The sequence below is a fragment of the Denticeps clupeoides genome, chromosome 18 (genome assembly GCF_900700375.1).
Source record: "Denticeps clupeoides chromosome 18, fDenClu1.1, whole genome shotgun sequence".
Taxonomy (NCBI): domain Eukaryota; kingdom Metazoa; phylum Chordata; class Actinopteri; order Clupeiformes; family Denticipitidae; genus Denticeps; species Denticeps clupeoides.
Genome location: NC_041724.1, coordinates 8,409,751 through 8,434,940, shown reverse-complemented (window position 1 = coordinate 8,434,940; position 25,190 = coordinate 8,409,751). Strand labels below are relative to the sequence as shown.

General features: G+C 41.6%; 1 protein-coding gene across 3 annotated transcripts in view; it reads right to left on the bottom strand.

Moving 5' to 3' along the window:
• htr4 (5-hydroxytryptamine receptor 4) overlaps positions 1-22,080 on the bottom strand; it is a 71,251-nt gene extending 49,171 nt beyond the window's left edge. For 2 of the 3 annotated variants that reach the window (XM_028960849.1, XM_028960848.1), the window contains exons 1-2: positions 21,793-22,080; positions 8,602-8,683 (exon numbers count right to left, since the gene is read on the bottom strand). In XM_028960849.1, coding sequence (XP_028816682.1) covers positions 8,602-8,660 — 59 coding nt within the window. In that variant the 5' untranslated portion in view covers positions 8,661-8,683; positions 21,793-22,080. Of the gene's footprint in view, positions 1-1,359; positions 1,422-8,601; positions 8,684-21,792 lie in introns of all 3 variants that reach the window. The other variant, XM_028960850.1, reaches the window with a different exon arrangement.
• Between the last annotated feature and the right edge of the window lie 3,110 nt (positions 22,081-25,190).

Sequence of the window (25,190 nt, the reverse complement as noted above, 5' to 3'; positions counted from 1 at the left end):
TAAACACTCTGGCTAATGCTTGCAGTAACACTTCTAATAATTCTACCAACATTCAGCATAGAGATTTATTCAATGTTTCACCGTGGAAGACCTAATGCAGCGACAGTAGCTGCTTATTCATCATGCTTCCGCACTGACTGAAACAGGCGATTCCTACCTACAACCTCCGTCCATTAATACGGAAACGGAGGTAAGTAAACAGGGAGGAATTACAGGGCAAACTAACTTTAACATTTTAAATACGATATACCAGCGCTGCCCAATCCCAGCGCGCCATGCAACATTTAGATTCAGACTGCACACATAAATTGTATTCTCTTCTATACATTAATGTAATCTGAACTTTTTAAAGTTAGCAGAACCTTTGTGTCTTAAATGAAACACGCTAAACCGTGCTGTAATTTTTTGTATAAAATCGTCCCTGTGGCTGATTGTGCTCTATTGTGAGTTGAGTTTATGATGAACCCGGTGTAGCTGGTGAAATTCCGCTGGTACAGATTTTACACGTTAAAACGGCGCCGTAGATACTCGCACAGGCAGCGACGAGTATAAAATAGAATAGAATAAACTTTGTGTGTGCAGCCTGAATCTAAACATTGCAAGGCGCGCTGGGATTGGGCAGCGCTGGTATATCGGATTTAAAATGTTAGTTTGTTTAAAAGTTAGTTTGCCCTGTAATTCCTCCCTGTTTACTTACCTCCGTTTCCGTATTAAAAGACGGAGGTTTATGTAGGAATGGCAGTGGGAAGATCGCCTGATGTGGAAATATTGAAAAATCTCTTCACCAGTAGTCCTATACTGAATGTTGGTAGAATTATTAACGGTGTTACTGCATGACGTCAGATTTCATTCCATATATTCAGAATTTCATTCCATATATTCAGAATTTCATTCCATATATTCAGACTTCATTCCATATATTCAGACTTTCATTCCATATATTAAAGTTTCATTCCATATATTCGGGTTTCATTCCATATATTCAGACTTCATTCCATATATTCAGACTTTCATTCCATATATTCAAGTTTCATTCCATATATTCAGACTTCATTCCATATATTCAGACTTTCATTCCATATATTCAGACTTCATTCCATATATTCAGACATTCATTCCATATATTCAGACTTCATTCATATATTCAGACTTTCATTCCATATATTCGGGTTTCATTCCATATATTCAGTTCCCTGTCAATATATATATTATTTATTTCCTGTTTGGCTTGCCATAATAGATAGATAGATAGATAGATAGATAGATAGATAGATAGATAGATAGATTTAATGGTAGCAATGTTAGTCATTAGAGTTAGTACAAGGGTAAATCAGTCAGACAAACGTTGCAGAAACTTACATATGTGGCCAGTCAGGCAGAGAGGGCCGACTTGATCCTTAATTTAAAGCAATCGGATCTACCTGTAATATGAGGTCAAATAATTAGGCAAGCACAATTAATAAATTGCACTCAGGCAGGACATATATAAATTCCTTTAGATTCTTTTTTTATGCTTAGGTCTTCCTCTGCAGTCCATTTGTGTCTGCCTTTAGGAGTGACTGGCCAGTATGAGAGATAGCTTTCATTTTGGACTTCAAGCTGTGTCTGAAGGTATAGCATGACCATTGCCACTTATTCTATTTTTTACTTTTTAAATATAATGTTTTTTAAGGGTGGTGCAACAGCGAAAAAACTTTATCCAGCAGCTGGTGATGCAATATGTCAGAAGGATATTTAACCCTTGTGTGAAATTCAATGTCTTTGTTTACCAATTGAAAATGATGCAAATAATTATTCATTTCAAGCCTGAGAGACGTTGACTTGGGCTCATTTTCCATGAAGAACATAAATATATACATATACATAACATAACACATTTTCAATGACTTCACACCACCCACACGGCCCCTTGAATACAAAAAATGTATCTCCCACACAGGGGATACATCTTCAGATATTGTCACTCCCAGGATTCCTCTCAACCAATCATAGCATCAGGTTGGAACTTACTCTTCAAATTCCTAAGGTCCCTACATATACGCCCTTATCCAGAGCAATGGGGATAGTCCCCCCTTGAGACCCTCATGGTAAACAATGGCAGGAAGAAGGACTTGAAACTGTGACTTTGCAGTCATCTGGCTCTTAGATGAGCATCTATCACAACTAGACTGCTACCACCCTGCACCCATGTGAACTCTTGAACCCCATGGCCCCATCTAAGCCTGCCTTGTGTGTCTTGTCTTTGTTCTGTTTTTGTTTCATTTCAGCCCTAAAGCCTCTTTGCTCCTTGATTTCTGATTCCTGGAAATATAGGTGAGCCACCTTAAAGGATCTGCATCAATGAGTGAGAGCAGATCTGGCAGCACGATTGGCCACCAAACCTTATTAGACAGGTGGTTCAATGTTGTTTTCTTAGGCAGACAGCAAGTGTTGGTGATAAATATTTTAAATCATCGCTTAGCATCTGAATGAGTCATCTGACAGCACTTCCTGCGGGCGGTGAATTAACGCCTAACAACAGAAATCATTCTCTGAGCCTCCTGCCTCTTAACCTCTGGTCAGACTAATAACTCCAAGCAAGATGCGCCAGCAACCGGGAGGCAGATGGGAGGCCGACCGCCAAGATGAACTCATTCACAAATTTTTCATCTTCTCCCGGTATTTTTTATTTGTTTTTGGACAGCAACGATACCAGCCTGCACACTGATGTCTGGACTTATTTATGGGAGAGTCAATAGCGGTGAAGAGTGGTGCTTCCGCAATGCAATGACCTTGTGATAAAGTACACACAGCTCCTGTTTATTTATTGCTGTGGTGGAAATGTCAGGTTCATGAGATACTTTGCTTGCTTTGACCTCACCAAACATTCCGTGAGAGAAAAGAATAATTATAATTATTTTTATTAATGCACAACACAAAATTGGAAAATGGTTTGATTATTCAAAATTAGAATGTCCCTTTTTTGTTAGTTAGTTTAAAATGGTTCTCTGATGAGTAAGTCTGAGAATCAATTCAAATGCGACAGCAGCCCAGTCCCAGAGGAGGGATCAGTATGTGGAAATTAACCATTACTTTCCCCTCTATTGACTGTATTCTCACAAGCAGGCACTTCTAATGGGAGCTGTTAATTACAAATTCCATTTAGGTCAAAGGCTCCTTATTCCCTCATTGGTTTATATAAAAAAAGGGAATTTGGTGCAAATTATTTTGGTGGTTAAAAAAAATTGTTACAGACGCTGTCCTTTTCAGAATCTCCACACATACATGCAGTTTGTTTCCTGATTGTCCACATAAATAGCTGACCAGTTGCTGGTCAGCTGGCTCAGCTACAGTTGTTTCATTAGATTATCACACCCTGCTTCACATATACAAATACACTACTGTACAGAACACATACATCACAATTTGTGTACGTGCTGCACGTTGTTCTTGTTTGCATTACCACATTGCAGATCATGTAGACACCTTATTCTCAATTGTCCGCAGTGCTTGAGAAACACCATGCATGACTAATGAATCTAAATCTGATTAGAAATGAAGGCCAATCTATTCATTGTCCTTCATTGATGCAAATTGTTAAGTACGGAATGAATATAGACAGCTGCTCTTGAAAAAATTACAAACTGGGCAAGGGAAAATAAGTTTTATTTTAATGATGTATGCAGTGTAAAAAATTACACATATGTTACTTGTCTGTAATGCAGTTTTTAACAGAAAACTATCAGTACATAATATATAAATTACCTGAAATATTTGAAGTATTTTTTAAACATTTAATCATTTGAATGAATGTCATCAATAAGAATATGAATGAATTATTATTAAAATGGAAAATGTAGGAAGCCTATGTCACGTTTGACAGAGCACTTGTCCCTGTAACTACTGATTGTAAGTCGCTCTGGATAAGGGCGTCTGATAAATGCTGCAAATGTAAATGTAAATGATTTTCTTCTGTAAATCCTGACTTATAGAAAAGATCAGACATGGCCCAAGTGCTACATTGATCATAGCACATATGTTTGTGTATTTAATACTTAGCAAATATGTTTGTGTGTTTAATTGTAACCTAGTCTCTACAAATGGCCACTAGAGTAATGCTGCAATGCTGTGAGACAGCAGCGTCCACAAAACACTTTTGAGATCGGTCTGCCCTCCGGAAAAAGGACAGCAACTTGCTCAAAAAAATAATAATTCTGAGCTTAATAACTTGTGTTCCTCATGCCAAAAACTAGACGGGAAGGCAATAACATATGGGCTTGAGAGGATAAAAATCATAATTAGTGAACGCCTCCACCAATCTCAGGTTTCCAGCGACTCTGCAGGCCCTGTTGAAACTGAGCACCACAGGTCAATGGGGTTCAGTGTTGCCAATCAGACCCAATGAGTCCATAGTGACAAATCTGTTTCCGCACAATTGCCAATGATTCCGTTGCTCCAGCCTGCCTTGCGGAGACTTAATTAATAGGAAATCTGAAAATAACCTGCACCTGGGGAGGGATTCCTTCGCACACGAGCCGCCGCCATCACCTTAGACAAAGCGGCCGTTCATCGGCATTCACCATGAGCCGCTGTTGAAAATGTGATTGACAAGTGTTCAAATGGGAATAATTTCATAAATGCCGTAAATGTAAATGTAAATTTCATGAGTGGTTCATTAGGGGCTGATCGATATCGAGAGATCATTACTTCTGTGCTGCTTTGTCGTATGCTCTGTCTAACACGCTTAAATCGGATCTGGCTTGGGTTTGCGTTCGCTCACAAGTGTGTTTGTGTGTCCAGTTTCCAAATCATGAAAATAGCAATGCCTCTGCAATGCTACCGATTGCATCACGAGCGACCCAGCCAAAAAAAAAGTTTCATCATACAGTGAGTGGTTCAAGGGAAGTGCAAGATTTCTTTGTGTTTTGCCATTTGGGCTGTGAGACTGGCTGCTCTTCGTTTAGGAGTGGGTCCCCCTGTTATTCTGTACATTCTGTAGTCATTCGACAAGCAGGCTTGTGATTATTGCAAGGAGATATGTTACAGATTACCATTTTCCAGATCAACAAAAGCTAGGGTCTATACAAGAGTCCAGTTTTACTAGCATCGTCTAGTTTCACCTAACCTTAATGTCCCTGGAAGGAACCCACATGAACACCAAAGCTCCACTGTGTCGCCATGACATCCTCATTATTGATTTAGTAGATGCTAAATGTTTTTGGCATCCGCTGAATTAATACTGGGCCGGAAGCCTTTTTTTCAGTTCAGGCTAATTAGTCTGCACACGTAACACACTTCTCCACTAGAACTCCCCACTAGAAATGTACAGAAAAAGAGGAAATCAAACAAAGTCTCTCAGTTCAGTGTTGGGCCAAAGAAGGTTCAGTCTCCAGTCTGCTGGAGAGTAGACCATGTTTCTTTATTCAATATTCAAGATTAGTTTATTGTCAGTATAACAGTATACACAGTATACTGTGTATTGAAATAATGTTTCATTACATTACATTACATTTACATTTATGGCATTTATCAGACGCCCTTATCCAGAGCGACTTACAATCAGTAGTTACAGGGACAGTCCCCCTGGAGCAACTCAGGGTTAAGTGTCTTGCTCAGGGACACAATGGTAGTAAGTGGGATTTGAACCTGGGTCTTCTGGTTCATAGGCGAGTGTGTTACCCACTAGGCTACCCACTAGGGGTCTGTTTCACACAGACCCCCCCATAATCATAATACACACACACATTAGTTTACAAACAAAATTGTAATACTTGGTTATGTTTGCAATATTTGCATATTGGTTTACTTGAATACTTGCAATATTTGCAATATTAAGGTCTATAGCAGTCGCAAAAGCATTTCACTGCATATCATACCGTGTATGACTGCGTACGTGACAAATAAAAATAAAAACAATTTATTTCAAATATACACACGAAACTATACTAAGACGTAACTAGCATGTAAATACTGTACAGATCTCTATAAAAGAAAAGTAAAAATTTTCTGTACAATGAACAGGAGAAACTGGACAACATCATGTAGGATGCTTGTAATTGGATATGTTGGATATTTCACACAGGACCCAAGACAAACATGTGCAAAAAGAGCAGAAATGTGCAAAATGAATTGAGATGTGCAAATTATTATTGTGGAGTAGATGCTGTGGAGTAGTTTTGGCACAAAACCGCCCATGGATGTTGAGTTGGGCTGACTAAAGGTCACATCATGTGATTTACAGAACTTTCATATTCACAAACCAATAACTCAAATATTGGAAAAAGCATAGATCTCTTAATAGTATGTTAATTTTTAAAGTAAATTCTCAGTCAGGGTAGAAGAGTCTGAAGGTTTTGAGAAAAATAAAGGTGTTTTAATGTAAAGGCAAAACGTGTAGTTTCCATCCACATTGTCCTTTGTTATTGATAAATGCTGCAAATGTAAATGTAATCTAATGTAATGTTATTCATAGCTCCTAGTTACAGCTGCTTACAGCTGCTGTGGCGGGGAGCGGGGTGGCATTGCAGAGGGTCAATTTGTCACCTGTCTGTTTATATGAGAGACTCATAGAGATCCAGGCACACAGTGAGACAGAAGACAGAGAGAATGAAAAGAAAACAAGAGAGAGTTAATATGTGTCTCTTTCCATCGCGTTTCTCATTGTAAGCTTTACCTCCTTAGAGACTGGCAGCCGCCTTGGCTGATGTAAGCCATGCTAAAATACCCTGAAACCCTGGGATTCACATTCTGCCCCTGCCGGCTCGGAGCAGAGAGTGGGACCTGGAGTTCGTCCAGCTCCCACTGAGGTGCCCAGGAGAAACACACCCATGCCGAACCCAAAGTGGGGACACTGACCAGGCAGACCATTCGGGGAGGAAAGTGGGACAAGCTGGGGGTCAAAAATAGACAAACATTCAACAACAACAACCGGAGCCTCTGCTACTGCTTGGACGCCAAAGTTTATTTTGGGGAGCATTGCAAGGGGACCCTCGCTTACTTTGTTCTTGGTAATGCAATTCACTGCCTTTAAAAGTACAGAAAGTCTGGGACGGTGGATTGAGCCCAGAGAATGAAGGCCTGCTGCAAAAAGTCCTTCTCACGCACCTCACCCAAATAATTTACTGCTCCTTTGTAAACGTTCACAACTGCTGACCATCTACGTTTCAGGTGTCACCTTGTTTTTGTCCACGCACCAGAAAGGCTGAGAGGATCATAAAGTTTCGATCAGGGTTTCTGCATCTAAGACTTTTGAAGCACTATTTAACACCATTAATAATGAATCAAGAGAAATTTAACAAAAAAAAAAAAAAAAAAAGGTTTTCAGAGTATTAATAGGGAGTGTTAAATCCAGAGCTTTTAATGTAGACTTGCATGAAACTCCAGTACATTTACACAAATGTACTGCCATCAGAAAATGTTCTTCTGCCAAAAGATCTGTCCCAAAAAGAAGCAGATGTAGCAAATGTGACATATGTAGCTGGAACAAACAACACCCAGCACCAAGCAGCATATAATGTAAAATTGTTGCATGTTTGTGATTGGAAAAAAAATGAACGTTTTAACCGTGCTGAGATGTCGACACGAGATGCCATATCTCACACCCGGCGCTGTGAATGAGAGGATACCAGGGGTCACATCCCAGCTCACCGAGACCACAACTGATGGCGATCATTGTTCAGTGATCCCCAAAGGGAGTTGGGTTCCATCACTGGGGATTTCTGACGGCTTTGCTGGATATGACAGGACTGAAGTGACATAAGCATCACCTCAGCCGTCCAATCTTTTTGCCAAAATTAAATAAAAATGCCGCAGTATGAACAGCTATGAAAAGCTGATTCCATTCACGAAGCACCACTAATGCGTTGCAATTCAATATATGGCCAAAATAACCTTCATAAAAGGAAATAAGACCACAATGAACAAGTTCAATCCTATTTCAAGGTTGTTTTGTTGCGATTTTTGCGCTGTTATTTATATCTATGGTTCTCCTATGTTTCATGAGTCACTTAATACTCGATACCTCTATCCTTTCTCCAAAACGTAAGCTGATAGCACACAGAGAAGGCTGATCCAGAAGAGAAAGGCTTTTCCTGTAGCCATTTCCTGTGGTGCCAGCCACAAAGGCCATTCACCCCCGAGAACTGCACCGGACTGCACCTCGAGCCCCGTGCGCTTTATGGACTCAAAGTCTTTCTGCTTAATCCAATCCACCTTTCAAGCTCGCCTTAGTGCTCTCAGAATGTACACGGAATGCTTCCAGATCCCACCAGCAGGTCACACATGGTCATTCCATGCATTTATTCCTTCAACTTACTTTATTAATAACATGTAATTTTTAAAAAATAAAGATGAGCTGTCAGTGGTGCTGATTTCTGTTTTTACTGTCGCCGCTGTTCAGGTATTGGTTGTCTACCAATAAAGGTCACACAGTAGCAGACATGGCACCATTGATTGCCTCCCTTCACACTCTGCACATGTTGTTCATGATGCATGTCAAACACAGGGAAACACTGAAAATGCCACAGTGTAAATGATAACAGATGAGGAGTGAAGCCAAGCACAGGACTGAACATTCTAGCATCGGCTAATTTACTATGCATGATGAAAAAGGTGCACCCTTACCTCTCATTAATGTCTACTCGCTCCATTACAAGCATCTGGCCTCTGTAACTGACATTCATGTGCCCACAGGGTCACAGACTCCCTGCAAAAAAACAAAGAAAATGGAGTTAACCACCAAGAGATAATGACCTACAGGCCCTCCTGACCTTATGGCATCTCGGTATTCATTACAAAAGAACAATGTTTCACAAACCAAAAAAACGAGTCACTGTGCATACAAAATTTTAATAAAAAAAAAAAAGGTTTAATTATTGCAAATTGTCTGTGTTTTAGACTGATATATACATATACTTATACATACATATATACATATATTTATATATATATATATATATATATATATATGTGTATGTGTGCGGCTAGTCCACCATTACATGTGTATGTGTGTGTGTGTGTGTATGTGTGTGTGTGTGTGGCTAGTCCACCATTACATTATTACTAATGACTTAATCTTGAATAGGTTCCATTTTTGCCACCAAAACAAGCCATCGACTTAATGTCTCTCAAGGTATGCACCGGTAGCTGATCTTTTCAGACCGGGGGGTTGGCAGGTTGCGTCTCAGGTTTCTTGTTTTTCCAACCTCTTTATGTTATCTTTGATTGAGATCAAAATTGCATCCAAATCTGAATACTAATTCCATGAAGGGACTCACTTTAGGTAGGTGGCATCCACATAAATACAAGACCCAAGGCAATGAACTGTGTGTTCTGACACCCTTCCATCACAACCAGAATGGACTTTCAGCAAAGTGAGCTACAGTTTCTCAAACAAAATGCTCCAGCCTCAGTGAGCCTTGGCCATCAATGACCAGTTCCTTGCACCTGCTTTTGATAGGTCCGGGCTACTGTGGGCCAGGAACTTCCCACGAGAGCTGCAGTTGTCAAGATGCAATGACCCAGTTGTCCATCCATCTGTACCTTTTATGCTAACATCAATTTCAAAAAGAAATTGTTCAATTCTTGTCTAATATGTCCAACAGTGCCAGGTGCCACTGTAACAAGATAATACATTTTGGTCACTTCACCTGGTCATAATGTTATGGCTTTTTGGTGTTCTTATAAACTAAATCATATGTGGGTGTGAGATGTGAACAGTGATTTCCATGAAAAAAGACCTTACAGTTTATCTTTTAATAACAGAGACAAAGACCAAAGATTATTTGGTGCTCTGTATATCAAGGATTCAATAAACTGCTCAATAGACTCAATAGTGCTCTGTTTTTTTTTACAATAAATTAATACTTCACAGCCCAGGCTTGCAAATATTATTAAAGGCCAAAACAATGTAGAGGAATTATGACTGCTAATTTTCCCCAGAGTTGTCCAAGGTCTATATTGTCTTGCCATGGTGTATTATTGTCACTACTCAAAACCAGACAATGTTGTTTGAGCAGCAATAAGACATTACACTGATTTATCACTTATTATATTATTTACTCTAATACACATAATTTAATGATGTGCAAACAGACATTGATAGCACCTACTGAATTGCCAATTTTCTTTTAGTGGTTTACAATAGCACAGAGTCCCAGATGTTATGGGATCAGAGAGGACACTTCAGAAATGCTTAGTCTCAAGTGCTTTAATGCAGATTTAACCACACAAAATGTTCTGAATCAAAATCTCTTATTACCACCACTATACTAACACAGCAAAATCCAGCCATGCTTAAAACATTGATGTTGTATTTGGAAGGACCCAGGTTTTATCTAGGGGGTCACTTCAAAAACTTCAAAGCTTGTGGCGAGTGTATAGCTGGGTTAACAGGAGATAAATAAAACAACACAGAATGTTGTCAGAGCCATTAACTTGACCATCTTCTCAACTTTGGGTTACAATTTTTGCCATCAAATACCCGTAAATCCTTAGGGTTGTGCCTAAAATATGAATATTTTTGGCTACATTGACCATCCCTGATACTTTTCCCACCTTCCCATCCCACCACCCTGAATCCATCTGTCCACGACAGAATGGGCACATGGACTCTGAACCCACCCATAATCCCCAGCCAAAGCAACGGAGTACTCTCTTCACCCACACTGACTCATAAACCCACTAAAGTACATAAAGTAGAAGACACAGTATAAACTGATGCAATTATTAAGCAATACGTAGCGGCGATACCCAGAATTTTAAAGCCTGGTGCCAAGGCGCTGTGTGATACATTTGAAAAATGGACACAGCATTCCTCCTGAAAACAATGTGTTGAATTGTGTACAACACACAAACACACAAACAAAGCAGAGCTCTGCAATTTGTTTGATGCATAAACCTCATCTAATAGAGAAGAAGCAGCGACACTTAGAAATGACTCCAAAGTCAGATGTTGGCCTGTCTACTTCCATACTCTTCGGCACATTGCTGGTTTAAATTTGAATAAATTTGAGCGGCAATTTGAACAAAGGATGCGTTGGGATATAAAAAAGGCCCAGCTGTGGTGAGACACTGCAATCACCTTTCATTTGCGATAAATTTGTCTCTAAATCTCTGCAGGAGCCAATTTTTCAGTTCTGGGCATGTTCCATGCACTCATTTTTTTTCATAAAAAATTTGGTTTCAAAAATGCACTTTGTACGGTGACTATAAAAAAGTCCAATGAAATGATTATTAACTGTTTTCTTTGTTTTACTGAACCTACTAAGAATAGTCAGATCCAAGCCCAAACTCAATCTCTATAATGCATGTACATCTACAAGATTGGGTTGTACTGTTTCCAGTAACAACGCTTGAATTTCTTGGTCGTGTATGTTTAAGCACATTTTTTACTCTCGGTTTTTATAGCATTTTTGCAACGTCTTGCCACGTTTTCATATGTTTGCACTGGAGAATCTGAGCCTTGCAGTTTCATCGGCAGCATTCTGATCACGGGGCCGCTTAACCGCTAGGCCACCACTGCCCCCCATTTGACAAAAAATGAATAATAAGACAATGTTTTGACATTTGTTCAGAATTGCCTCTGATACTTTAAAATTATGTTTTTAAAGATTAAAAAATATTGACAAATTATCCTGTGGCTAAACTAGTCATTAGCCAACTGTTTAGTAGCCTAGCTATTGCTAAAATGAAAGATGGTAGCTAGGTTTAGCTAACACTGGTTAAAATGTAGTTAAAGGGCATTTATTTTAGTAATATTTTATATTTTATTACTATTGTTATTACAATATTATTTCTGCAAAGACATTAATATTATGTGCTGACAATGATGATATTTATTCTGGTCCGTTCACTCTTTAGTTCAGTCACGTCTCTCCAAATCTGGAAGATAAAAACCCTGGCATGAAGTCACATGAATTTCCTCCCACTTCAATCGGTTATGCAAAGTGTTTTCTCGTACAATCATAATCCAGCAGATGTGGCCCCCATTGTTCTCCTGAGCAGCTGATGCCGATGCTCCAGATTCCTGCGCATTTTCCAGGTGACGGCTTAGCAGCCGCGCTGTTGGCGGCGGAGGAGCATCAAGTAAACTTTTCTCATTTCGAGATGTGCTTGATCATCCCAAAGACTTTTACAGAGCGTACAGCCCCTGATGAATTCCTCATTTCATTTAAATGCTAATTTGGATTTAATGGTAGTCCGGAGGCACCTAATGCCTAAACTTTAGCTGCGTCCCTGAATCACAGCTTGTCACCAATGACAGGAGCTTTGCAGCGAGATTAATAATGCACGTCATGCAAATGCGGGATCTCGCAGAAACCTTCACATGAACATGCAACATGTTCAAGTATGGTATCTCACACTAGCAATAGATTTTCTCATCTAGTGGGGGGGATCACGGAAGCACCAAAAGGCTTTCGGTGTAAACATTGAACAGCTGTAAATTGCATTCATGCACAGAGGAGCTGACATTTTACACTGTAATGTTACTCTGACATTTGTGAATAAGGCAGGATTACCACGTGGCTAACTTGTTGTGCGGGGCAGCGTGAATGCACTCTGAAATGCAGTGTACTCAAGATGCTGTCTCCTCGGTGGGATATTAAGCTACTCAATAAAGCTAACGGTCGGATTGCAGTGATCACCCGGGCTTCGCTGGGTTTTAATGAAATACCTCCAAGGCTAATAAAGAGAGGTTCCCCTTGCTCGTGTGTCTGCAGCACACAGAGGTATGAATTTATTACGAGGAGGAAAATCCTGTCAAGACCTCCAGAACAATATAAACTAGACTTCTGGGCCCAGTAGAATGAATATTGACACTGAAGATGGCCTTCCCTCACCTGCGCAACAGTGTGCTGTAGAACATTTTTATTCACTTTTCATTGATTATTTTTTAATTCATGCTTAATTATTGTGAAAATGGTAAAAAAAAAAAAAAAAACGTAAACCTAGATTCGCATCTATAAATCACCATAGTGTTAGTGTTTCTGTAGTAGATAAGAAGAGTTTCAATAAACACAGCAAAAATATCTTAAAACAAGTCAAGATGAGAAGCTAAATCTATGTAAATGTATGCAAATATATGCCATTAGAATATTTGCAATGTAGAAGCTGCAGGTTAAATATATGCGTGTAATCGATCTTGACTTCCGTGATCTACTTTTCAAGCATATTGTACACACTTTGATATTTTATATACTTCTGTTAATATACTTAAATAATAAGAGAGTAATAAGGGAATCTGGGCTATGTACATAAACCCACAGCATGATTTAATAAAATTATGTTTGAATACAATTTAAAGCATGGTAAATGAAGAGATGGTGCTAAAAATGAGGAGCTGCACAGGAGTGGGGGATGCGGTAATTACACAGAAATCTACTGTTAAACTGATCCAACCAGCAGGACTGGAGATGATTTTTATGATATTCCCGTTGGGATGGTAATGGAACTGTTTTTCTACAGAAAGGGTTGTGTAAATGAATATGCCCCTTTCATCAAAGCCATGCAGAGCATGGTGGGTTTGCTAACATGCAAACAACAATCAACCTAAATTAATCAAACTATATGTTTTAAAGTTAGTATTATTACTTTCTGTGTCTTATGTGATTTGCAGGCTGAGTTGTAGGCCAGAAACTTCTGTCCAAAGCTCACTTGCTGAAATTGTGATGTCAGTCTTCCCTATACCACCTGTATTTCATGGATGTGTTACCTATTCACAGCGGAATATAACTCAGGTCTTAACGAGTTTCTGTCTGGGAATTCTCTACAGCATATTACACAATGGTGACGGGAGTTCGAATTCCAAATCATGGATCGTGACTTTGTTGTAAAAGGACTGTGATATGATTGTTCGGGAACGTTTCCTGCCCTTAGCTAAATATACAATGCAGGATTCAAGCTCATCATTCAAAAGCCCTGGAACATTCCGCCAATCCTCCGGTAATCATTCACTGGTGTCGACTTTCACTAACTCCATAATTGGCAGAAAATCCCTCAGCCCCTCGTAGCCACTCTGAGGTGGTACGAGGTGGTCTTGGCAAATCAACAAAATAACATATTGATGACTTCACAGACACACCGTTTCCAGGGAGGTAATGCATCTTGTGCGGCGCCCTGCCAGGACCTGCCTTGTTACTCTGAGGACAATGCAGCCTCCTGTCTTATATCTGTGTCTGCTAAGTAGTCGCAATATTTTTATGACTTTAACACCCTCCCCTGCAATTTTACGACCCATTACCAGCAGCCCCGGTTCCTTTCACTATTGGAGACTTGGAGCAGAGTCCAAGGACTCTGAGCATTCGCCTCATTTGCCAAACCTTAGGATACACTACCATTCTGGGAGTGACCTTGAGCCCACACAGAAAGGAAGTTAACGTCATTCTAACCCCACTGAAACAGAAGGCTTCGGTTATAACATTCACATAACACTTAACAAAGACAAACGGGCAAACAAAAGCCACCTCTTTTGACTCTTCGCCCTGGCCCGTGAAGCATTTATCTGTCCCAGGGTCGTCATAAAACATCATGGAATTTGTCCCATGTACACAAATACACACCCAAAGGCATCTTGAAATAGAAAGATTACATTGTTGTCCCCTGCCGTGCTTAACAGCCCATTAGCCCAGAAATCTGAGAGCGACAGACATTCTGTAGAGGTGCCCTTTTACGGCTTATGTTATTTTTTTAAGATGACTACAATCACTGAAGATCAGTACTGTTATGTGAGAAATCCCAGTGTGAAACCCTCAATGGGAATTGGCAAAAATAAATTGGTGTGATGTCAGAACAAATTAAAGCCAATGAGATCAAAGTAAACTAAAACCCTGTTTAGTGTTCATTCAAACCACATGACTAATGGTGTAGCATCTCTCTCTCTCTCACCCCAAAGGCAAGATAAGACAAAAAAAGTCAGTAAATGTAACAAGGATAGAGATGCACCATATGTAGCCATATTGGTGTATGAATACACAGTGGCTTTCAAGGGCCCTATTTTCAGAGGCGCAGGTGCACAGCGGCATGTCAATAACTATGTTACTGCAACAAACATGCTGATATTACTGCAGACTGCAGCTATTACAATCAGTAAGATTTCATGTAGACACAATAACAATATAAAGATACAAAACAAGACATAAGAACACAATCCAAAACCATGAAAGCATCTAATTTTATCCCCAAGCTGCTTCGTTACTCAACCTGCAAATTTGTTTTAGGTATTGGATATTGGCATTTTGGCTAAACATGCCCAATTCAGTCGATTCTGTACTAATAGCAAACAGGAGACCCGTGACATGTGTGAATAAATAACCAAATAATCCCCAGTGTATTTGCTCTGAATAGACCCCAAATAAAAATGTTAAAGCTACATTTCTCCCTTTATTCAATTAGGGAAATTAATTTTGGTGTCACTTTTCAAAGCCTGGAACTTCCTGATGCAAACAGTCAGAAGCTGCTTCCACATACAGTTCCTTTGAGACAGAACCAGGGAGCTCATTATGGTCTACAAAACTTTTTTTTTTTTTTAAAAAAGCCCTGAGAATCTGTCTGGTGAATTGAGATAAATAATATATTCACACCAATCAATCTATCTATGTCTCTGGACTGTAATGAAGATCCTTCTATGAACCAAAAGCATACAAAATAGCAGGAAAGTTATATCAGAAAAAAAACAGATTTGATGATATTCTTCCAGAAACTCAGACATGAGGAGAACATTGACTAAAGAAATCCAGAAATCTTCTGGCAGAGGCCGTTTACGAGCTAACATTCTAAAAACAGGCGTGAGCGCACTGTTGAAACATCGGAGGCATTCATTATATGAGACTTTTTATTTGTCGGATTCTTCCATCCGTTTCATTTGTCATGCTTCCACCAGACCTCTGCCCGCGGAACGGACTTACTGTCACTGCAACCTCCAAAAACAAAGAGGCCACATTCTCAACTATATTAAAAAATAATATAAATAATACATTGACATTCCTATGGGTTTTGTAGTGTGCTTGGATTCTTAAAAAACAGCAATATTGCAAAATAAAGTTTGAAAACACTGATAATGTCCTTAATCAAAGGTGCTGTAGTTCGAAAAAATTGCCACCGATTTCCAATATGCCAACTAGGGTGGGAAATGGAGGCAAATTAAAGGGGAAAACCTGAAAGGAAAAAAACCCTGAGGGATCACCGCAGATCAATTGAAAGTGATTGAAGATGCCCCCATCCGCAGGACACAAAATGACCTTCAGACCTCAACCCAACTCAGCACCTATAGGATGTTCTGGAGACACCATCTCCACCTCCATCAAAGTAATACTGACTGAGGGAATGGCGTCCGCCATCCTCCATTCCTCCATCGAAGGAACAGAGACTGGAGAACCTGGGGCAAGGAGCACATTCACCTTAGAAGACATCTGAGTACCTTAATTCAGCAAAAGCACTTCACCATTACAAGACGCATTTGAAAAGTCATCGTAAATCAAGTCAACCTGGCGGAGTTTTCGCTGGAACAGAACCTCGCCAATCTTTCAAAAGCCCATGTTTGTGCAGCAGATGAAGACGGATTTAATAGATGTCTCTCAGCGGGGGACGCGGTTGGGTTGGGGGGGGGGCAATTTGACGGTGTTTATTATTCTGCCCAGTTTAGAAGTCGTCCGTTGAAGACAAGGTGGAATCTCCTACCGCGGTTGTTAAGTGGCGGCTCCCGGCTGCCAGGATAAACTCTGATGATTTCTCACTCGCCCAGTCTCAGGGTAAATACTTCACAGTTTGCTGTCTGGTTTTCATGGACTCTTGTCTAAATGTTAGATCTCCGATTTTTTTGGACGTCGGCACAGAGGAATTCTCTCAGACGGGAGACCAGGATGGAGCGTGATGGATGAAGGGGGGACGCTCCAGACACTATTTGTGTGAAATCATGCCACTTCCGTCCCGGCCAGGCATTCATGGGGCCGCTGCAGAAAGGCCAGTGTGCGATCCCTGGTTAGGAATGTCAAGTACTTTCCGGCCCGGGAGAGTTCACGCTCCTCAGGTAGTCTCGTGCTGCTAGGCAACCCAAACACAAGACATGTCCAATTTAGTTGATTTAAATAAGCAGGGAACATTAAGGAGCATTATTTATTATTATTATTATTTTTCTTGCAGTGTAGTTATGGCCATAGCTTTCACGTGTTAAATGATGAGCAATGCAAATCCAAATATCTTCAGCTGTATAGACTGCCCTGTCGCCATAAAATTATGTAATACACCGTTACCAAAATGCATCTTTCACAAAAAAAAAAAAAGGTATGTTTCCTCAGGTGGAATCAATTCATTGATCGGGTGAAAAAAGCTGTAAACTGCGCAAGCCACTCAGGAGCCAGCCGTAAAATCGAAGCGCCCTGGTTAATGCAAGGCTGGCTCCTGAGGGAAAAACGGGAACGTCACTCCAGGCAGCTCCTGGCTTCATCTCAGGGAGGTTCAAGATCCGCTCATAATACAGACAGGGTTTCTTCAGGCTTCCAAAAGCTGCATTTAAGAAGTTTTAATACCACTATGAGTGAAATTTAAGGACGTCCGCACTGGTTAAAAGTACAAAGGATCAAAAAGAATCCTAGAATTACTAATAATAACAATTTATACCCCCTCTATGTGGTAAGTAGCCTCTATCAACTGTGGGATTAGCATCTGCCCTGTGTTTTTATTATGATCTGGCATACACACTTGAAAGTCGGTTTCATGATGGCGGTCCCAAGCCCGGGTAAATGGCGAGGGCTGCATCAGGAAGGGCATCCGCCATAAAAAGTTTGCCGTGTCTACTGTGACGGGTTGATCCAACATACCGACTTCTGACGGCAGCAGCCATAGGATAGATAGAGTTATAGATACTGTCATGATGCCCATTTTGTATCATTTATCATGTATTATGTATTGAAAATCACATTCAAATCGTCCATGTTTTACTACCTTCTACGCATAGTAAAACCTGACTGAAGGGATGAAAATAACGAGTCCTCGGTCTGACTTGGTGTCCAATGCAGGGGGTGGTTGGCTCAACAAGTATGCGTGTTTCTGGGGGGGCTCTTTGGGGTATAAACATATAAATGGGTGCTTTTACAAAGTCATTACAGACACATTGCTAAAAAGAGCAAGAGAGAAAGTGCGTGTGCACGTGTATGTGTGTGTGTATGTGTGCGCACTTTGCACTTTAGAGTTGGCCAGCGTTCACTCCGAGGTATCAGCTATCCTACGTTTCTCCTTTCAGAAAACCACCATCAACCTGCATGAGATTCGCTGATGTCTGACACACACGAACACACATTTTTCCCCCCAGTAAGTCCTCCCATCAGACTCACAGGCTGCTACCAAATATGTTAACAATCACAGCTCCGCTTCTCGGTGGAGTATTTGTGGGGTATTTATTCCGCCCTTCCTTCATAATTGCAGGCAAAACATTCCTGATAAACAAACTGTTTTTTTTTTAATGCTGACGGAAAACCGCTGGCAATTGAACTTAAAAACATTTTTAAAGAGAAAAAGGCTGAGAGCACAGGGAGTAAAAAAATAAAACCAATTTACTGAACCCACTGTCTGCCACTAGTAAGAGTCCCACCGAGAGGTCTTAAAAAAAAAAAAAATCAACTGCTGATAGAAGACCTGGTGCACGCCTAACACCTACCTCTCGAAAAAAGCACGCAGAACGGGCCGACCGGCACCTCCGGCGCTCCGGCTGGGCCATATAGAGTGGCTGTAATAAAGCTAACGTGTCGGGCCCCTGTGAGTTGTACCGAGGGTTCAAAAGTCCCTCAATATGAATCCTCACCTGCCTCGGCGCGCAGGCATGTGACGCACAGTTAAGGCGGCGACAAAATGATGGGAATTCTCCACGACCTTTTTGACGACCTTTTACATTAATCAGAATGTTGCCGATACGTCTTCTGCTGTTGGAGGCCAAATGCACACACACTCTTCCAGTCTGCTAATAATGGCTTCAACACAAAACTTACCATTTGTACCTGTTCAAAAATAAGTTTCAGAGGGTCAACATGTTTCAAGCGGCCTATTGTAGTTCTGCGGCACGCCTACGTTATGAAAAAACACCAATAATCCGTCCTTCTTAGGTTCTGGCCAATAAATCAGCCACTTTCAGTCAATGGTGATTACATTGCATTATTCTCCCTGCGCTCGTGCCATCCTTCATTTCTCGATATAAAAAGCCCTTATTTATTCGCCATTAGCGGCGGGAGAGCACGTAGGCAAAGTTCGAAGCGAGGTTAAAGATCTTGACTCCAGGGGAACTTGTTTGAAGGGCGGCTGTTTACTGCAACTCTTGTGAATAGAAACAACTGAGGGAAATTAAGAGAGCTTTATTTCATTAGTTTTAGCTTTCAATTTTTCTGAAAGCCAGAAATCACATAAATGATGGTCTTTTGTCAGACTTTAAAAAAAATCTGGTCAGATGTGCATAAAGCCTTTCTGGAAAATCAATAAAGGTCCTCGTGATCTGTGTGCAGAATGCATCTGGTGGAAAGCCCCCCCTTCACTTTTTCAATATTCCTTTAGTCAAAACGGCTTAAAAGGCGCCAAAATGAAAGCACCGGGGCAGACGGTGGAGGCTGATAACCGTAGATTTGCTTTTATCAATTTTTCATAACGTGGAACAGGGACACTTTCAGCCGAAGCCAAACTCAATAAGCGTCCAGTCATTAAGGCAAAACAGCTGACGTTCAGTCAAAGCTCAGAGATTCTGATATAAATATTTTAATGAGTAGTCATATTTCATCGACAATTGTCCAAGAGTTCTGCAATTAATGCATAGATAATCACATGTTCACATATGAATTATATTCCCCAGCCTTTAAATTTACAGAAAAAAAATAAAAAAGGCACTGATTATGGATGAATACTCCTTAAAATGCAATGGTTCTTCATGAGCAGTGTCATTATCTCAATATGAAATTGCATATGCATGAGTGTTTTACCAGGCAAACAGCATGTAGAATTATCAATTATGCCAACACTGGACTAATGTCTTCATGGTGATCATTATGCCATTGAATATTTATGTTATTTCAGTGTACCCAATAAATTAAAATTTATGAATTGTTCATGATGAATGTTCATGACTCAATTAGTGCTTTTTTCTTTGCAATTTGCTGTCAAGCCCTAGTTAGCTATTAAAACATTAAAACTATGTGCAGGGAAAGAAAACTCGCCTCTTATCTTGAATTGAGAGAGCTTCTCCTGGCTCGAAAAAAAAAAAACACTACTACTCTCAATGCACAACTTCAGATCATGCCAATAAATCCAAAAAAAGAAAGAGATTAAACTGGGAGTGGAGGGGAAGGTGGTTTCTCGCAACTAATTGATCCAATTGATTGTCAAGTGGCACACACATTGCACAAAGCAGAAAACCCTGCAGCGCAGCCACCATTCATGCTCCAAGCTTTTGACTGTGATAATCGATATCTTGCCTACGAGCTGGGCCGGCCTCCGTGTCAGCGAGCGATGATCTGAGCACCCAGAGGCCCGGTGCATTGCTACACCTGTAAAATGTCCCCGGGCCGAGCCCGGAGCCTGTCTAAATCAGCGTGCGGAAGTGTTGATGCCAAGCGAGTGCGGCCAAATAAAGTGCTGATGCTACGAAACGGAGCTGGCAGGGCCGCCGTGACGTTGGCCCTTTAAACGCTGCTCTTGGACCTCCGTCTGGTTCTCACATAACGACTGAGACGGTACCACCAAGCTGACTTGTCGGATCCGGCCTTTCGCTCCGCGATAATCACTGAGCCCTAATGCACTCAGAAAGTGGGGCTATCGATCGGCCGGGCAGAAGTGCACACCCTGCCATCTATCAGAACGCGGCCACTCCTGCGTTGCCCGCTGCACTCTTGCATAAGCACAACATCGATCAGGCGATTCTCCATACACACATACACACATAAAAACAGTAATGAAGGGACAGGGGTCTGTTCAATCGTCAGCTCCAGATCTGAGGTCCGGCATGCAGGGAAAACTCATCCCATGTGTGAGGTTTTTCTTAATCCCCCAAATTGGAATAAAGTCCATTTTTAATCCCTGTCCTGCCATGCAATGAGAGATTATTATTCATTTTTATTTAAAATACCAACATAATGCATGTTTAGATTAAAGTAGATTCATGTGGGGTATTAATGCTCTATAAGGATGCATTGTCTTTAACTATTGGCAGTTTTTAAGCAGCACAGGGGAAATCAAGTCATCTGAAAGTATGAAGAAATGAAGCTCTTGTACTGTTGCTGCACACTCCACTCCATAATTTCTCACTAAAAAATAAATAATAATTTAAAGAACAAACCACCTGTAGATAATGTCTGCTGTCTGGTGTGAGAACATGTTAAAAAAAAACACGGTGTATTACTTAATTTTCACACATCCTGATCGTGACAGTAGCTGCATGATTACATGAACACATCATTTCTCTCATTTTAACATCATAACTACAACCAAATTATATACATTATATACACACAACAAAGCAATTACCAATTGTGTACTTAGAAATATCAGGGTGCTAATGGTTTCTGTTACTAAAATTCTTGTCGTTATTATTATTATTATTATAATTATTATTATAGAAATGATTTAAGCAGCATGTTTACATGAGTCCCGTCTCTGATTGGTCATTTCGGAACGCTCGCGTGTCTGCAGGATCTCCTCACATGCCAGTAAGTGTCCGCGGCGCGGCGTCCACGGCTCCACGGCGGTCCGCTCCGGCGACACCATGCCCACGTCCACCCGCGTGACGCGCTGACCCCGAGCCACGAACGTTACCGGTGCGTAAAACGCGCAAACTCGCGCTCTTACCGTGTCGCTGGGGGCACCTCGGGTGTCAGAACCATCTTCTGCGTTCTGTATCCAAATGAAGGGACTCACATTCTCGCGTGGGTTAAAAAAAAAAGGAGAGCGAGAAAGAGAGGGAGAGAACTGGGAAAGGAGGGAAAAAAAGAAAGAAAGTCGTCTTGAAAACCACCGGCTTCTCGGCTGGATGATTGTTTTATATAAATATATATATACATATATAAATATATATATATAGTAAGTAGTTTTTTTTATCGGGAGCGTGCGCCCGTGGGCTGTGCCAGGCGCCCTTTCCCCGTGCGCGCGGGACGCGACGGCGCAGAAGTGCGTGGAGGCGCGACTCGCGTCCCCGCCGATAAGCGCGCGCGCGCCTTCAAGTCCCTCCTCCACGCGCCGCCGAGACACCATAACCCCCCCCCACCCCCCCACCCCACACACACACACACACCGCGTCCACGCCACGAGAACGCGGGGAAACTTTTAAACACTTGGCTGGTGGGCGATGGAGGAGATGTCGCCATGGATGTGACATTTAACAGGGTGCGGGGGAGACCGTCCCCCCAACTTTAAACGATCTTGCTGTTGTCAAAAGATTGAGATCTCACCTGGAAAATACATGTCCACATATAATTCATATTGTTGTGTTATTCAAGGCTGAAGTGCTGTTGTGCAGTACTGGCAACCTGGCACACGGTTAATAAGATGTTCTGAAGCATATCATATGGCAAAGTCGTATAATAATTTTAATGAGATTCAAAACAGAACACATTTATATGATATGATATATGATATTGTGTGTGTTTGGTTGTTGTGGCGTTCCAACTAAAATAATATTTTAAGCACAATATCAGTTTGTATTGTGTGTGTGTGTGTGTGTGTGTGTGTGTGTGTGTGTGTGTGTGTGCGTGTGTGTAATAAGGTAATATGTTGGACTAAACTCACTTTCCATAACCGCTTAGTTCTGTTTTAGAGGGTCATGGGTGCTGGAGTTCGTCACAGGACCTAGTGACAGGTCAGAGTCACCAGTCCACCTAGTGTACATGCGTGGAAGGCAGGAGAACATGAAGGAAGTCCACACCAACACTGGGATAGCATGCAAACTCTGAACATACAAGGTCTGAGCCGGGAATTGAACTCGGAGGCTTGAGGCCAACAAAACAATATATTCAATATGAATTAAATAATCCTAAATTATACGTCATAATAACATTGTGGAAATAATTGTCTTAAAACTTTATTTTTATTCTCCAAAGAAAATGGTCCTCAGTCAAGCTGTCCTACTCATAGAAAAAATATAAAATATCACGCTTCGAATTAATAAAGAACACCCTGGTCTAGAGTCCCGGTGTTTGCACAACATGCGTGTATTTTAATGTGAGAACCACAGAACCAGAGCTATTATGTTATGGCAGCTCGATTAAGTAAATCGATCATGACATTTTTACGCCTTAACAGTTGCATAATTTATCTCAATAGTAAAAAAAGACAAGCATTTTCAGAACTTTTTATTTTTCCTCGAACGATCCCATATTTGTTGTGTGAGGCTGTGCGAAACAAGAACAAAAAAACTTCTGATGTCGGGCCCATTTTTCACACCTGTCTGCGCGCACTGTGCTCGCACATACTAATGCCAAATAGATTCGAGAGAAAGGCCATTTCTCTCCGCGCTGAAATTACAACCTTCCTGCTGAGGCCACGAGAAGAAATCAGAGCCTGGCAACGGGAGCTTCTGCCTGAATATATTCTTTCCGGAAGGCCGGCTGCATTCAGATCTGTTTTTACGTGTTTCATGTGACCTGTTGCCCTTCGCTGGCCTTGCTGACTTCTGTAAAATTGAAGAGACATTGGGGCGATCCTGGGAATTTGGTATTCTCAAAACCCCTCGTCCCCTCCGTATTCTCCAGTCGGGCTCGGAGACCTCGGCTACGCCCATCCAAAGCTTCCTCTCAGGCTTCCAGCAGACTGAAATAGTGTAAAGTGGGACAGAAAGAGTTGAAGGGGCATTGATTTTTCTTCCATTTGTTTCCTCTCATGGGTTCATCTGGTTTGAACTGTACGGCAACTTGATGTGAATTTGATATGGTGGCCATCTGCCCTCCCCCCCATCCGCCTCCGCCATTATCCTGCTAATCCATCTCACATATGCAGAACCGCTACACGTCCGTCGCGGGCCCTCGGCAAAACCTTCCTCCTGATCCGCCCACACCGACGACGGCGTGAACGAGAGCGGTGCTCTTCGAGGCGCCGGCGCTGCCTGCCTGTGCCCCACTGTCGGAGCGTGGCATGGCGATTCATTCACAAAAAAAAAAAAAAAAAAACAGGCTGCCTGTCGTGCTTCCTGTGTCAACCATCGCAGTGAATGCCAAGGAGAGAAAGGCTGAACAGCGTGCAGCGGCGTCTGCGCCGAGCTCACAATATGCCAGAATTCATTTTCTGATATTAATCAATTCATTAGAGCTTTCCACGAAAAGCGAGAGAGAGCTGTAATAGCAAACCAGATTTGCCCTTTCACAGGATTTCCCGCTATACATCAAGCACAATGCACATCTCATAACCTCGATTCCTCGCTATTATATTTCATAAACAATTAACCCTAATTAGCCCGTGGATGAACGTCGCAGAGCACAATTTTGGTGCTTAGACCGTCCAAACCGCCATGGTTCCTAATATAAACATGTTCCACTTGACCCACATTTCGACTAGTTATACGGCCCCCGGCTGCGAGCGTCAGGTCAGCCCCTGCCAGACTTGAGGTGAGCCGGGTTCAGCGGGGGATGTGTCAGCAGAGCCTCGCTGGGCCGAATTACCCCTGCAGAGCCCTGTAATTTGGATGGAATGAGGAGACTCTCCTTCTGCTCAGGTTGAGGGAGCAGCAGGGTGGGGGTCGTCAAAGCGGGTCTGGGGACCATTGGATGGGACGGGAGTGTGCTCTTGGAGTGGAATCAAATATGTTTCCGAGGAACCTGGGTTTCTGCTTGCACTGCTGAATCTGGCTGGAGCTCCTTCAGCGTACGGCGAATTCAGCTGGCAGGAAAGACACTCTTTCTTGTGGATGGTGCTGTGAAATTGATTAGACTTCAAGGGTGCAAATTCTGAAAAAACGTAGGATACCAAGCAGTGTTGTTTTTGTCAATGAAATTCATGACCAAACATCTTCATCAACAAACCTCGATATGTATATATACACACCCATGTATATATTGCACCCATGGGGCAGTGGTGGCCTAGCGGTAAAGGAAGCGGCCCCGTAATCAGAAGGTTGCCGGTTCGAATCCCTATCCGCCAAGGTGCCACTGAGGTGCTACTGAGCAAAGCACCGTCCCCACACACTGCTCCCCGGGCACCTGTCTCACTCAGGGTGATGGGTTAAATGCAGAGGACAAATTTCACTGTGTGCACCATGT